Consider the following 13444-nt stretch of genomic DNA (forward strand, 5'->3'; position numbering starts at 1 on the left):
GCAACATTATTAAGTAAAGCAATATTCTTTAAATGCTCTTTGGAACATGGATTTTCATATTCATACAGTGTTCATACTATCATGGATTTTTGATGTAGAAAAAATTTTTAAATAGAGTTTTTTTCTAATATTTAATTAAAATTCTCCAGGAAGAAGAAAGAGAGGAAACAAAGGAATAGAGGGAAAGATTCTACTAATCTGAATATGGTAAAGGATAGATTCTCTTGGAGAAAACCTAAAAAGTAAGGCAAGACTTGGTAACTGAAGATTTAAAGTAAAAAGAAATCATTAACTTAAGCTATTCCAAATGATGGTAATTTCTTATTCATCTTGTATAAAGATAGTCACCATGGTAATATAGGAGAACACTTGGTTATCTATTACACATTGTGATTCCACAATGATAAATCCATTAGAAACTTCATTGATGAGAAAATAAGTCCAGGTTAATGGGACACTGGTATATAAGATTTACATCTTATTATTATTGAATAGATAGAATATTTAATACTACATGAATTAGAAAAGAAATATGATATTAGGATAAGACACCCCAAAACAGCTGGAAACATTTAAAATCCTTTAATAAAGGAACTTCTATGAGCAGCGTCAGTCTCTTGACGATAGAAAGAATAATATTCTTAACACAGTTTTCATGCTTTTGGTTCTTAGCTGTCAAAACCTCATCCCTGGCACCCAGATATAGTTGATGTTCAGATTATTACTCTTGGGTTCTTGGCCATCACTGCCATCCCTGGGGAGTTTACGTAAGTTCCTGTTTTTCTTTTTGTAGTTACACATGTAACTGTTGTGGATGTGTTTCTGTTGGGATCACTTCTTATCATGGGCAGATAATTCTGTACTGACTCCTTTGTATCCTACTGTGCTATGTTTGGCGACGGTGACAAATATTCCCACCCTCTTTTGGTGGGGCCTCTGAAGAATGAATCTCTCTCTGCCTGTTACTAGTGGGTAACTTGAAGTAAACAGAAAAATTTGAAAAGTTATCATTCCAATAAAATTATGCAGTGATTTATTATGTCAGTAGAAAGACTTTAAATAATATTAAAACATAGGGTCGTGAAACAATCGATTTAGGTATTAGAAGCATGGAAGCATATTTTAAATCCGCTCCTTATGCCATATTTCCTATCTTAGTAAGTAGCAATTTTTTATCTTTTCATTGCTCAGGCCCTAAATCTTAGAGTCATCCCTGAATTCTCTCTTTTTCAGTTTTCCCTGCTTTCAATCCTTCAGCAAATTCTGTATGTTCTATTCAACAGTTTCCATCATTCTTCCCCTCCCCACCCCCCAGCCCCAACCTGGGTCTAAGCCACCATTACCTCTCCCCTGGATTTTACTGCAATAACCTCCTGTCTCACCTTCTTGCTTCTCCCTCACTCCTCTATAGTCTTTCCTCAACATTATAGCCAGAGTAATCCCTGTAAAGCATAAGTCAAATCATGTCACTACTCAAAACCTTTCAATGGCTTCTAACTCTCCAGAGAAATTCTCAAACGCTTGTAATATCCGACAGGGCCCTATGTGATCCTCTCTTCAGCAAGCTCTCTGATCTGATTTCATACCACTCCCCCTTGATCACCCCTGCTGCAGCCACCTTGGCTTCAGTGCCGTTCCCAGACTACCAAGCACGCTTCTATTTTAGGGCTTTCGAATTTACAGTTCCTTCTGCCTGAAACACTTACCCTCCATTTATCCCCATGGCCAAGTCTTTTATTCCTTCAATTCTCTGCTCAAAACTCTAACAGAGATGCCAGTCTTGCTTACATGATATAACATTGTCTTTACCCCACCACCACCACATCACTACAGCATCAGCACGAACACCACCATCCCCACAATGACCACCACCATCCTCTTTCATCCTTATCCTACCTTATACTCTCCATAGCACTTACAGTCATCTCACTTTTTTATTTGCTTGTTGACCATCTTCCCTCCCTAGAATGTCAGCTCCATACTGTTGAATCCTTAGCAGTTTGAAGTGGGTCTGGTATGTGGTAGGTGTCCAATATTTTACTGAAGGATTAAATGAATGAATGAAATAGTAAGTTCTTTGTAGGCAGGAACAGTACACTCTCTACTTGCCTCAGCTGTTATTAAATAGAATGCAACCTATTGTCGACTCAGTGAATGGAAAGTGATTGGGATCTTTTGCCAGTGATATTCATTGATTCTGTTTTCCTCCTTCAAGTTGTCTGTTTTCACTTTAGGATTTGTTTTGAAGATACGGCAGTGAGGAAAAAAGCTCAGCTTTAACTTGCATTGTTTCTATACACTTTACTATTGTTAGCCAGGCTCACATTTTGGCTTTCACTACAAGTCTTTCTGTGTACCTTGTGTACATTCTGAATAGGAAAACACTCTGATAATTCTGTTTTCTTGACTCAGGACCATGTCTGGACGAAGACTTCGGGAGGCAGTTCAAGAGGTAAATTAAAAACGAAATAAAATATCCATATGCATTTTTATTTGGAAAAGAGAAAAGAATTCCCTGTCCCTGTGATCTGGCACCTTTTAAATTATTCTTTGCGAAGATGACGAGAGTTTTACACATCTTGAAAATAACGGCTGGAGGTGAAAATGAAATATTAATGGCATAAGAAGAAACTTAAAAAATATAAGAGAACTATAGTAAGATTAAAGTATTTCATTTGTATTTATGTACGAATAATTTAAAAATTGATAATGGTTTTATGGATTCAGTAGTAAATGACCCCAAGTACATTAGTATCTTATAGTCCTGTGTAAATAAAAATCTAACACATGTTAAAAATGCTGTATTTTATTTATATTTGTGATTTTCTTTACATTCAGAAAGTATTGTAAATGGTTCTAAGATGATATAATCAACAAATGTTTTATTATTTGGAGCTGGAAATAACTCCTGTGGTTAGCTAATATGTTCCCATTATACTTTTTTGGAAATTGATAAAATATCTGTATTTTGGTAATAAGATTCTGCATCTGCAAATGCAATCGTTAAGATGTTTGGAGATCCATTGACTTGCCCAACTATAGTGCAGAGTTATGGCTTTCCGTTTTCCTAAGGGATCCTTAGATACTCCTGTACTCCTAGGCAGTTTAGATCATTAGGAAAAATATTGTTAAGATATTTATCTTACACTAATGATTCATATTTATAATTGTATGTTAAGTATAAGTAGGATGATAATACACTATAAGATGAAGAGTAATTTTATTGCACTCTCCCTTTCCCCCTAGGAATTTGCAACTTATGGGATGCTGAATATGACTGTTGTTATTTCGGGTCTATGCAATGTATATACACACTACATTACCACCTATGAAGAATACCAGGTAAAATTAAAAGTTCTCATCCTTTAAATGAATTATACCCTGGTCAAGACTATTGCGTCAAATGCAGAATTTCTTTGTGGACTTCCTCAATCGTGTTTTTGAGAGGTGATTTTGTTTTAGGGCTGGTAAGAGAATGATAAGCCAGAAGTTGTATTTGGGAGTTCTAGGTTGACCATTTCCAAGTTCAGGTCAAAATTCTAGTCTCACTGACTTCCACTTTCTCTGAAATAAATTACTCTGTCAGGGGCACTGATAATAAGCCTGGGTTATGGCATACAACATTCCTAACTCTCTCCTTAATACTTCTGGTGCCTTAAACTTCTGTAGAACCTGGGAAAAACTCCCATTGATAGCTTCTGTTTATTGAGTGCACTGGCTAAGCACCTTGCAAATGTGATCTTACATAGTCCTCACAATTAGCCGCGACTGAAGTAGGGTATTATTATATCCATGATACAGATTAAGAAACGGAGCCTCAAAAAAATTAGGGAGGCTGCTGCCTGGTAATGCGTTTTTGTTTACAAATAGTACAGAAAGTAGCCCAAGTACTTTTAAACGACAGTAGTTAAAAATGTGAAAATGGTGTAGAGTTCCACAATTAATGGTTTCTAATACATCTGCAGGTATAACTTGGCAATCCATACTGTGGCACACAGGCTACCCCTTGACAAATACTCAGTAATTCCAGCAGTAGAGTCTGCCCTGCTGCCCTCTGTTGACTTTACTGAAGGGTCCCTGCCTTCTAGGAAATCCTGTTGAATAAAGGTTCTTAACTGGGGTAAACTTAGATGTGAATAGTTTTCACGTATCCACTTTTTCATTTATGTGTAACTGTCTTTTAGCATCTCTTTCAATTATGAATGTAGGCAACAAATGACAGAATATCAGCTGTACCTCTGACTTTTGTCACCAATAGGAACCATGAATATTTTTCATATCACAAATAGTTACTGCACATCTGGAAATACCTTTTACTCTCATTGCTATTTTAAAATCACAGTAGTTATTAGATCTGCTACTAGATCTTGTTATTCAGTAGCATCATACAGAAGCACAAACATCACTCTGTTGCAAAATTGGTTTATTATTGTTTGATTTCAGTTGAATGGGTTTCCTTTGTCAATCCATGTATTTTATTTTATGTGTTTAGAAATGTTGCTCTGAAAGGGGTCCATAGGCCTCAACAGACTGCCAAAGTAGTCCAAGGTGCAAGTAAAGTTAGGAACCCCTACTAGCTAGTCTCCTGGTTAGGGACATGAAAAGATTAGTATTAATTAACTAATTAACTTATTCAGTCAACAGATATGTTTTGTGAGAGATACTGTACTAGCCACTATCTGGGCATAACAATGCCTTGCCCTCAAGACCACTAGAATTTATGGGCCAGTAAAAGACATAGAAGAAAGCAGATGATTACACTTCTGTGAAAGGGATGCACAAGGTGTTGTGAAAACGAGGAGAAAGAGCACCAGTTTAGACTGGGTATTTGAAGTTGGGGACTGGCAGATTTTCACGAAGATGTAGAATTTGTCCAAGTTATTGAGAATGAGTAAGGACTAATTAAGCAAATAAAAGTTAGGGAGGGTGTTCCATATTGAGGGAGCTACATACACGAAGGTCCAGAGGGGCAGACTTAGTATATTTAAGGGGCCATAATTAGTTGAGTACCATGGAATTAGCATGATGACGGCAGTGAGACAGGGGCTAGAGTGGGAGGCAAGGGTTAGATCGATGGAGAGTCTTTTATGCTGTGCCTCAGAGCTTTGATTCAATAAGTAAGATTTTGGGGAACTGCAGTAGAATTTAGAGGAAAGAATGCTCTGTTGAAATCTGTAATTTAGAAAGCTCACTGGGCTGGCAGTGTAGGAAATGAATTGGAAGGACAAGTGTAGAGGCAGAGAACTGATTTAAGAAGCTGTAGTTATGATCTGGGTGAGAGCTAAGGGTTTGACCAAGGTAAAGCAGTAAAGAAAGAGGAAAATGAAAAAATTCAAGAGATGTTAAGTAATGATGACTTGGAGACTTATAGGATATAGGATGAAGGAGAGAGTGGGGTCTAAGCTGACTGCAAGATGATCCTGGCATGGGAGACTGGAACGATGGCCTTCACTGAGATGAAGAATGTTGCAGGGAAAGCTGATATATTTGGAGTGATGAGTTCCAGGTTAGATTTGATGAATTGGAGGTTTCTGTGGAACAACCAAAGCCTTGGCGCTCAGGTAAAAGGAGTTGTATTTGGTTCCATTTTATAGTTCTATGATGGGTTAAATGTCCTTCTCCAGATAGTTCCATCACCCCCCAGTTTATCCAGGAGTTACTAAGACTCTTATTTTTCCTCATTTTTTTCTCCTGCTGTACTCTTTGGGGGAAAGCATTTATATTACAAGTACTTAAGATAGACATAAACTCAGGAGCTATTACTCTCTTTCAGGTTAACTGGACGGTTGGTCCAAATGGCATAAGCCAGGAGAATTCTTCACTGCCTTGAACAAGTAGTTGATGGGAGCCATTTACTTTTGCTGGTAAATGGAAATGCCCACTCTCCTTTGTCATAAGTAGTCTTGAATTATGTCAGTTTGGATTATGCAAGATGTGCAGTCATCACCCCTCACTAAAATGCAACACCTCTGTAAATGGATCGAAATACGCAGAATGGTATAAGATTCTGTTCTGCCTCTCCTGCAGGCTCAGCGGTATGAGGCAGCATCCACAATTTATGGACCACATACTCTGTCTGCTTACATCCAGCTTTTCAGAGTCCTTGCTAAGGCCATTGCTACGGTAATCAAAAATTGTATGTTTGTGTGTCTCAGGGGTGGGGAGATGCAGAGGGAAGCAAAAAAGACCTTAGCTTTGAGTGTTCAGTTTCTTTGAAAATCTTTATATTTAAAAATATTGTAGCTGTGAGGTATCTCTAAGAAGTGAAACTGGTAAAATAAATTCAGAGTCAGTTAACATCTTTTGGTAGTGACCATTTTTCATACCTATTATCCTCCCAATCACCTTGTGAAGTATGGAGGTATTTTTCCCCATTTTTCAGATGAGCAAATAGGTTCAGAGATGAGAAGTGATCAAGCTTACTATAACTGTGAGTTGAACCAGTGCTCTCTAATCTTGGTCAGTTTCTCTCCAGTTGCTTCCTGAATTGAGTGGTTTATCAGTTCTGAGATGCCCATTTTCCATATTATAACATCTCTGAAATTGGGATGTATTGGGTTGGCCAAAAAGTTCATTCGGTTAATGAATACGTTGTTTTATAAAGTTCTTGGTGAAAATGAAAAATGTCTTTTACTTTTACCTAAAACTGAAGAAACTTTTTGGCCAACTCAATATCTTCCAATCAAAGGAATCTTACAATTATAGTTAGTAGCATGTTTTCACTTTCTTGGTGGTTCAAAAATAATAATAGTTATTATCAATAGAGCCTTAGGTTTGATAAAGTACAACAGTGTCTTGGAATGTACACACACATTGTATCTACCTAAAATCTGTACACCTAAATAAGTTTACTTAAAGGAACTCCACTTGTGTAAATCTTCCCTCTGGCATATAGTTTATGTATGAAGCTTCACCCTGGTGTCAAAAGATTAGTCAATAAGCAGGATAAGGACTTTAATGTGATAAATGGACCCTTGTACAATACCACATAAGCCCCAATAAAGGCTGTGAGGCAATGATGGCATAGCAAAGACAATAAAGCCCTTTCACAGAAAGAGCTTGGATATATTAAATTGAAACAAAACTGCTGTTTCTGTAGGTCAAAATAGTGAAATATGGGCAATTTCATATGTCTCCATCTAATTAGTTATTGACTGTGTATTTGAAGTTTCAGTACAAGGTATTTACTTCAGATATATTTTAATTATCAGGTTATTGTTTTATCATAATATTCTTTTCAATTTTAGGTCTGATAATTTTTTAAAAAACAGAACTATTTTTAGTTTTCATCATAAAAGCTAACTATTTGTAGAATATTCAGATTATACAGAAAAGTATAAACCTCTAACCCATCTCTAGAGATAACCACTGTTTAACTTTCATGCAATTACAGGTTTATAGCTCTTCCCATGGAAGTAGAGTCATCAAATTCTATAGTGATATTTAGGAAGAAAAGTGTGATTCATTTTGTGGAAATTTGTTTCAGAATTTTACAGTTACGTGTCTAAGAATATCTATGTGATCTTGAAAAAAAAAAAACCGCTGAGTATCTGTAAGCTTATCTTCCCATTTGCAAAATGAGAATGATAACGAGTCGGTTATGTGGCTGCTGTCAAGATTAAACATATAAAGCAAGGATTAAAGTACATCAAATCCATATGAGGACTATTTAAAATTTGAGATTAGAATTTTGGTGACACTATTAAAGGTGGCAAATTTTGTGGAAAGTATAGATTAAACCAGTCATGATACAGGCTGATCTTAACTTTTAAATTAAAAATATATTTATTATAGTCTTTAATGAGCACAGAGAAGGATTTAGGAAAAAACTTGGTAGTGACTTTGGATAAGAGAGACTCAACACTTTTTAAACCTTAGAAGAATAATTACAGTGTCATGTTACAGAGGCTTATCATGTGTTTCTCTCCAGAGTCATACAGTTAAAGAATGGCTGTCCCAGAATCTAAACTCGTGGAGCATGATTCCTAGCTTACACTCTAGATTATACTGCCTAGGGGAGTGAAAGTGTTACCTGTGACTGACACTTTCTTCTAGTCACAAAAGTTAAAATTATGGACATCTAGGCTCCTATTTCAGCAGAGTTGCCCTCGCATTTTGTTGCAGTTGTTAGCTCTTGGGAAGAGGGAGAGGGAGTGGGAAAGTGAGTGTGTATGTGTTTGCTTTAATGAAGGCATTTTTGGGGATCTGGGGGGAAGGGTCTTGACTCTACATTGTATGCTTCTTAAGCAAATGCTCTCTGTTCTAGGATACAGTAGCCAATCTGAGCAGCGGTCCAGAGCCTCCATTTTTCAAAGGCCTGATGGCCCCATTAATCCCTAATGCTGTGGATAGAGCGCCTGTAGGCACAACTTTTGGGGATGTCCTGCAGCCAGCCAACCCTAAATACAGAGTGGTAAGACTCGCAAAGAGGTCTTGGGATCCTTCAGAAGACTGTGTGGGGATGGGGGGAAAGATGTTTAATGTCACCACCTGCCTCGAATCATGCCTCGGACCAGCTGTTAGCAATAATTTAGAAAATTGTTCTTATCTCTGCAGAGGCTCTGAAAACATGAAAATGGGGAAGTATTTATTTTTCAGTTGGTAATTGTGGAAAATTGAATTTCTAAAATTCAAATTATTCCTTTTCTTTTTATAAGGGATTGTCCTGGAACCATTCATTGTAGCATAGAAAAGTTGTCTATGATATGTCAAGGATAGGAAAAGCACATAGAAATGAAACAGGATTTCTACCACTACTATCTGATATAGAGCTTGTGTCTTGCAACTTTGCTAAATCATTTATTAGTTCCAATAGATATTTTTGGTGTGGATTCCTTAGAAATGTCTATGTATAGTATGTCATCTGTGAATAAGAACAGGTTTACTTATTCCTTTATGAATTTCTTTTGTGGATGCCTTTTAATTGTTTCCTTATTGCACTGGCTAGAGTCTCCAATGCAATATTGAAAAGAAGTTGTAAGACTGGACATCCTTATCTTGTTTCTAATCTTAGGAGGAAAAGTATTCAGTCATTAAGTATAATGTTTTCTTTAGAATTTTTGTAGATGCCCTTTATCAGGTTAAAAAAATTCCCTTCTGTGTCTAGTTTGTTGAGAGTTTTTATGAAGAAAAGGTGTTGGAAGTTTTTCAAATCCTTTTCTGTGTCTACTGAGGTGATCATGTGGTTTTTGTTTTTTATTCTATTAATAGGGTGTATTGTATTGGTTGATTTAAGATATTAAATAAATACCCTTTAGTAATGGTATATAATACTTTTTACATGTGTTAAATTTGGTTTGCTAACATTTTTCTAAAGAGTTTTGTACTCATGTCCATGAGGGGCATTTGTAGTCTTCTCTTCATGTGTCGTCTTTGTCTGCCCTTGGTATCGGGGTGACACTGGTCTCAGTAAAGGATTAGAAAGTGTTTCCTCTTGTATTTTCTGAAAATGTATGCAAAAGATTGATGTTATTTCTTCCGTAAATATTGGATGAGGTTTACCAGCAAAGTCATTTGAATTTGGGCTTCTTTTTATGGCAAAATTTTAAATCACTAATTCAGTTCCTTTACTCGTTTTAGGCCTATTCAGATTTTCTGTTCTTGAGTCAATTATGTGTCTTTCTAAGAGTTTACTTTGTATTTAGGAATTTTCCCATTTCATATAATTGTCTAATGTGTTGGGATAAACTTGTTCATAATATTCCTTTATAATTCTTTTAATTTCTGTAAGGTCAATAATGATGTCCCCTCCTTCTGCCTGATTTTGCTGACTTATGTCTTCAAAGAGCCATCTTTTAGCTCCATTGGTTTTATCTGTTTTTCCATTTCACTGATTTTTGCTCTAGTGTTTCATTTCTTTCCTTCCGCCTGCTTTGATTTTATTTTGCTCTTCGTACACCCTCTTCTTTTGCATTTCTTAAGGTGGATGCTTAGGTTATTTTTATGTTTTAGTGTCCTTTTTTAATTCCTCTGTTGGTTTTTTACTATGTACATTTTTAGCTGTTTTCCTGGTAGTTATTTTAGGGACTTGAAAAAGAACTCTGTTTCTTCTCTTTACACTCCACTCTCAATACTTCTGATAGCAGATGTGTGGAGGTTTCCACCCACCAAGTAACTCTCCAGTTCTCTGTGGACACCAATTTGATGTCCTACAATTCAATTCAATTCTGATGGTATTTACTTGGGGTTGGCACAGATCCCACAGGTTAAGGGCTCAGTCCCACTAGACTGCACCCTCTCCCTCACCTCCCGCTCCCCATACACACATATTTCAGACACCAGTGGCAAATCCAAGTTGTCACCTGTGCTTCTAACAGCCTGGCTATAAATTGGAGATTCCCATGTCCTCCTCCTCAGGTTTAATGACTTGCTAGAATAGCTCACAGAATTTAGGAAAATAGCTTACTTACCAGATTACCAGTTTATTATAAAAGGTTACAACTTAGGAACAACCAGTGGAGAGATGCATAGGGCAAGGTATGGGGGAAAGAATGCAGAGCTTCTTCAGCCATGCCACCTTCCCAGAGTCTCCACATATTCACCAGCCTGGAAGCTCTCCAAACCGAAAACTTTAGGGATTTTTGTGGAGGCTTCATTATGTATCCATGATTGACTAAATCATTGGCCATCGACAGTTAACTCAACCTCCAGCTCTTTTCCCTTCCCTGGAGATCAGGGGGTTGGAGTTGAAAGTTCTAACCCTCCAATCACAGCGTTTGTTTGCCCCCATTCTGAGGTTATGCATAAGTCTGCAGCCACCAGTCATCTTAATAGCATACAAAAGACACGTTAGCGGAGATTCCAAGGGTTTTACGCGCTGTGTGCCAGGAAATGGGAGCAGAGACCAAATATATATATATGTATATTTATATCTCACGTCACAGAGCTATAATACGCATCTTAACTAACCACAACCGATTTTAATATAATACTAACTTAATTCTAAAAAATACAAAAAGATTCTTCCCAAATGTCTTTTTTCCCTTTCCCATTTTTGGTGATATTGTCACATATTATATCTACATGTAAATGTAATAATACAGTGTTATAATTATTGTTTTATAAAAGCTTATGTCTTTTAAAGACATTAAAAAAATCTATGAAAAAGTATATTTAGGGCTTCCCTGGTGGCGCAGTGGTTGAGAGTCCGCCTGCCGATGCAGGGGACACGGGTTCGTGCCCTGGCCCAGGAAGATCCAACATGCTGCGGAGCGACTGCGCCTGTGAGCCATGGCCGCTGAGCCTGTGCGTCCGGAGCCTGTGCTCCGCAATGGGAGAGGCCACAACAGTGAGAGGCTCGTGTACTGCTAAAAAAAAAGTATATTTATAGAAAAATTTTATTTACCTACGTATTTACCAGTTCTGGTACTCTTTATTTCTTTTTAAGAATTTGTATTATCATCTAGCATCATTTTCTTTCAGCTGGAAGGACTTCCTGTAGTATTTCTTGTAAGACAGTTATACTAACAACAAATTCTCTCAGCCTTTGTTTATCTGGAATGGATTTATCTTATCTTTGAAGAATGGTTTTGCTGCATTCTTGATTGAAAATTTTTTTTCTTTTATTACATTGAATATGTTATCCTGTTACTTTCTGTACTTCACTCTCTAATGAAAAGTCAATTGTTAATTTTATTGTAATTTCTCTGTAAGAAATGAATCACTTTTGCTGCTTTCAAAATTTTCTTTTTGTCTATGTCTACCACTAGTTTGCTACAATATATCTAAATGTGAATCACTTTGTGATTATCCTACTTGGAATTTGTTGAGTTCCTTGGATCTATAAGGTAACATTCATCAAATCTGGGAAGTTTTCAGCCATTATTCCTTCAAAAAGTTTTTTGTTCCTTTCTCTCTTTCTTCTAGTTTTGGAACTTCTGTTTTGTGAATGTCAATATACTCGGTGTTGTCCCACATGTTTCTGAGGCTCTGTTAATTTTACTTCAATCTTTCTTTCCCTCTCTATTCTTCATATAAGATAATTTATGTTGATAAATTCTAGTTCACTTATTCTTTCTTCTGTCATCTCACATTTGCTGTGAAATCCCTCTAGTGAATTTTTCATTTCAGTTGTTGTGATTTTCAACTCCAGAAAATTCTCTTCACTGTGTCTTTGTTTGTTAAATCATTATCCTTTAGTTCTTTAAACCTGATTTATATTAGTTCTTAGAACATTTTAATAACAGCTCCTTTGAAGTCTTTGCTAAATCTAACATCTGAGGACACAGAGAAGCAGTTTTGATTGTTCCTTTTTTCCCCTTAATATGGGTGATACTTTCTTGTATGTACATCTCATTTCATTGTTGTTGTTGTTTGAATACTGCATGTTTGTTGATATATTGTAGCAACTCTGGATTCTAGCTTCACTTCCCCACCCCAGAGTTGTTATTTTCGTTTCTTTGTTTGCTCATTTAAAACTTGACTGGACTAATTAGTAAAGTCTGTCTCTCTTACAGTGTATGGCTGCTATATCTTTGCTCAGGTTTTTATACTTGATTTTAAGTCTCACTCTCAAGTGTTGCTTCTGTGATCACAGAACTTAATGTTCAGCTGGATATTGTTCAGAGTTTGTATTTAGGTGGCTCAAGGAGTAAGAATTTCAGTCTCTGCTGATGGAACTGTGTGGGCTAGGGTATGCATTCAAACTTCAGACCATTTTCAGTTTTCCCCAAATTTTAATTTCCACTGGGATCTCTTATATCTCCTCTGCACATACATCCAGACATTAGCCAGGGATATATGGGTGGTTTGGGCCTGCTCTCTTCTCTGTGTATGATCATAGACTCTGATTAGTCCAGGATAGGATAAGAGCCTATTAAAACCATGACAGTTATCTTCCCCACAAACTATTAAATCACCAATTACCAGTCTAGCCACTATCCCTCAATGTTTGCCTTCCACTGAGATCACCACTTTAAATGGCTATGTTCCAAATTAAGTAAGTTCCTTCTGGCAGCAGCAGAAAAGCTGTTGATTTTATGGCCTTCCCTGCTCTGGTTGAAATATAGTACTACAGAGGATGAGAGCAACCCTGGTAAGAACACCAAAAACTTGCACTGTGCTTACCACTAAGTTTAGTAGTTTTAATGAACAAACATTTCTCAGCTTTTGGTTGATAATTGAAGTGCTAAAATGGTTATTTTTAGAGTTACATATGATCCAGCAATCCCACTCCTGGACATATATCCAGAGAAAACTCTAAAATGATATAGGCACCCCAGTGTTCACAGCAGCACTATTTACAATAGCCAAGATATGGAATGGAAGCAAACTAAATGTCCATTGACAGATGAATGAATAAAGAAGATGTGGTATTATATAATATACAATAGATACTACTCAGCCATAAAAAAGAACGAAACAATGCCATTTGCAGCAACATGGATGGACCTAGAGATTATCATACTAAGTGAAGTAAGTCAGACAGAGAAAGACAAATATCATA

The 13444-nt window shown here is 36.7% G+C and overlaps 1 protein-coding gene across 2 annotated transcripts in view; it reads left to right on the forward strand.

Moving 5' to 3' along the window:
* The window catches only part of ASAH2 (N-acylsphingosine amidohydrolase 2), an 87783-nt gene that overhangs the window by 53036 nt on the left and 21303 nt on the right, over nt 1-13444 (forward strand). For both annotated transcript variants that reach the window (XM_079900924.1, XM_079900923.1), the window contains 5 exons: nt 673-767; nt 2413-2452; nt 3247-3342; nt 6028-6123; nt 8267-8413. In XM_079900924.1, the coding sequence (XP_079757050.1) occupies nt 673-767; nt 2413-2452; nt 3247-3342; nt 6028-6123; nt 8267-8413 (474 nt within the window). The remainder of the gene's footprint in view (nt 1-672; nt 768-2412; nt 2453-3246; nt 3343-6027; nt 6124-8266; nt 8414-13444) is intronic.

The sequence above is a fragment of the Stenella coeruleoalba genome (genome assembly GCF_951394435.1).
Source record: "Stenella coeruleoalba genome assembly, chromosome: 16".
NCBI lineage: Eukaryota > Metazoa > Chordata > Mammalia > Artiodactyla > Delphinidae > Stenella > Stenella coeruleoalba.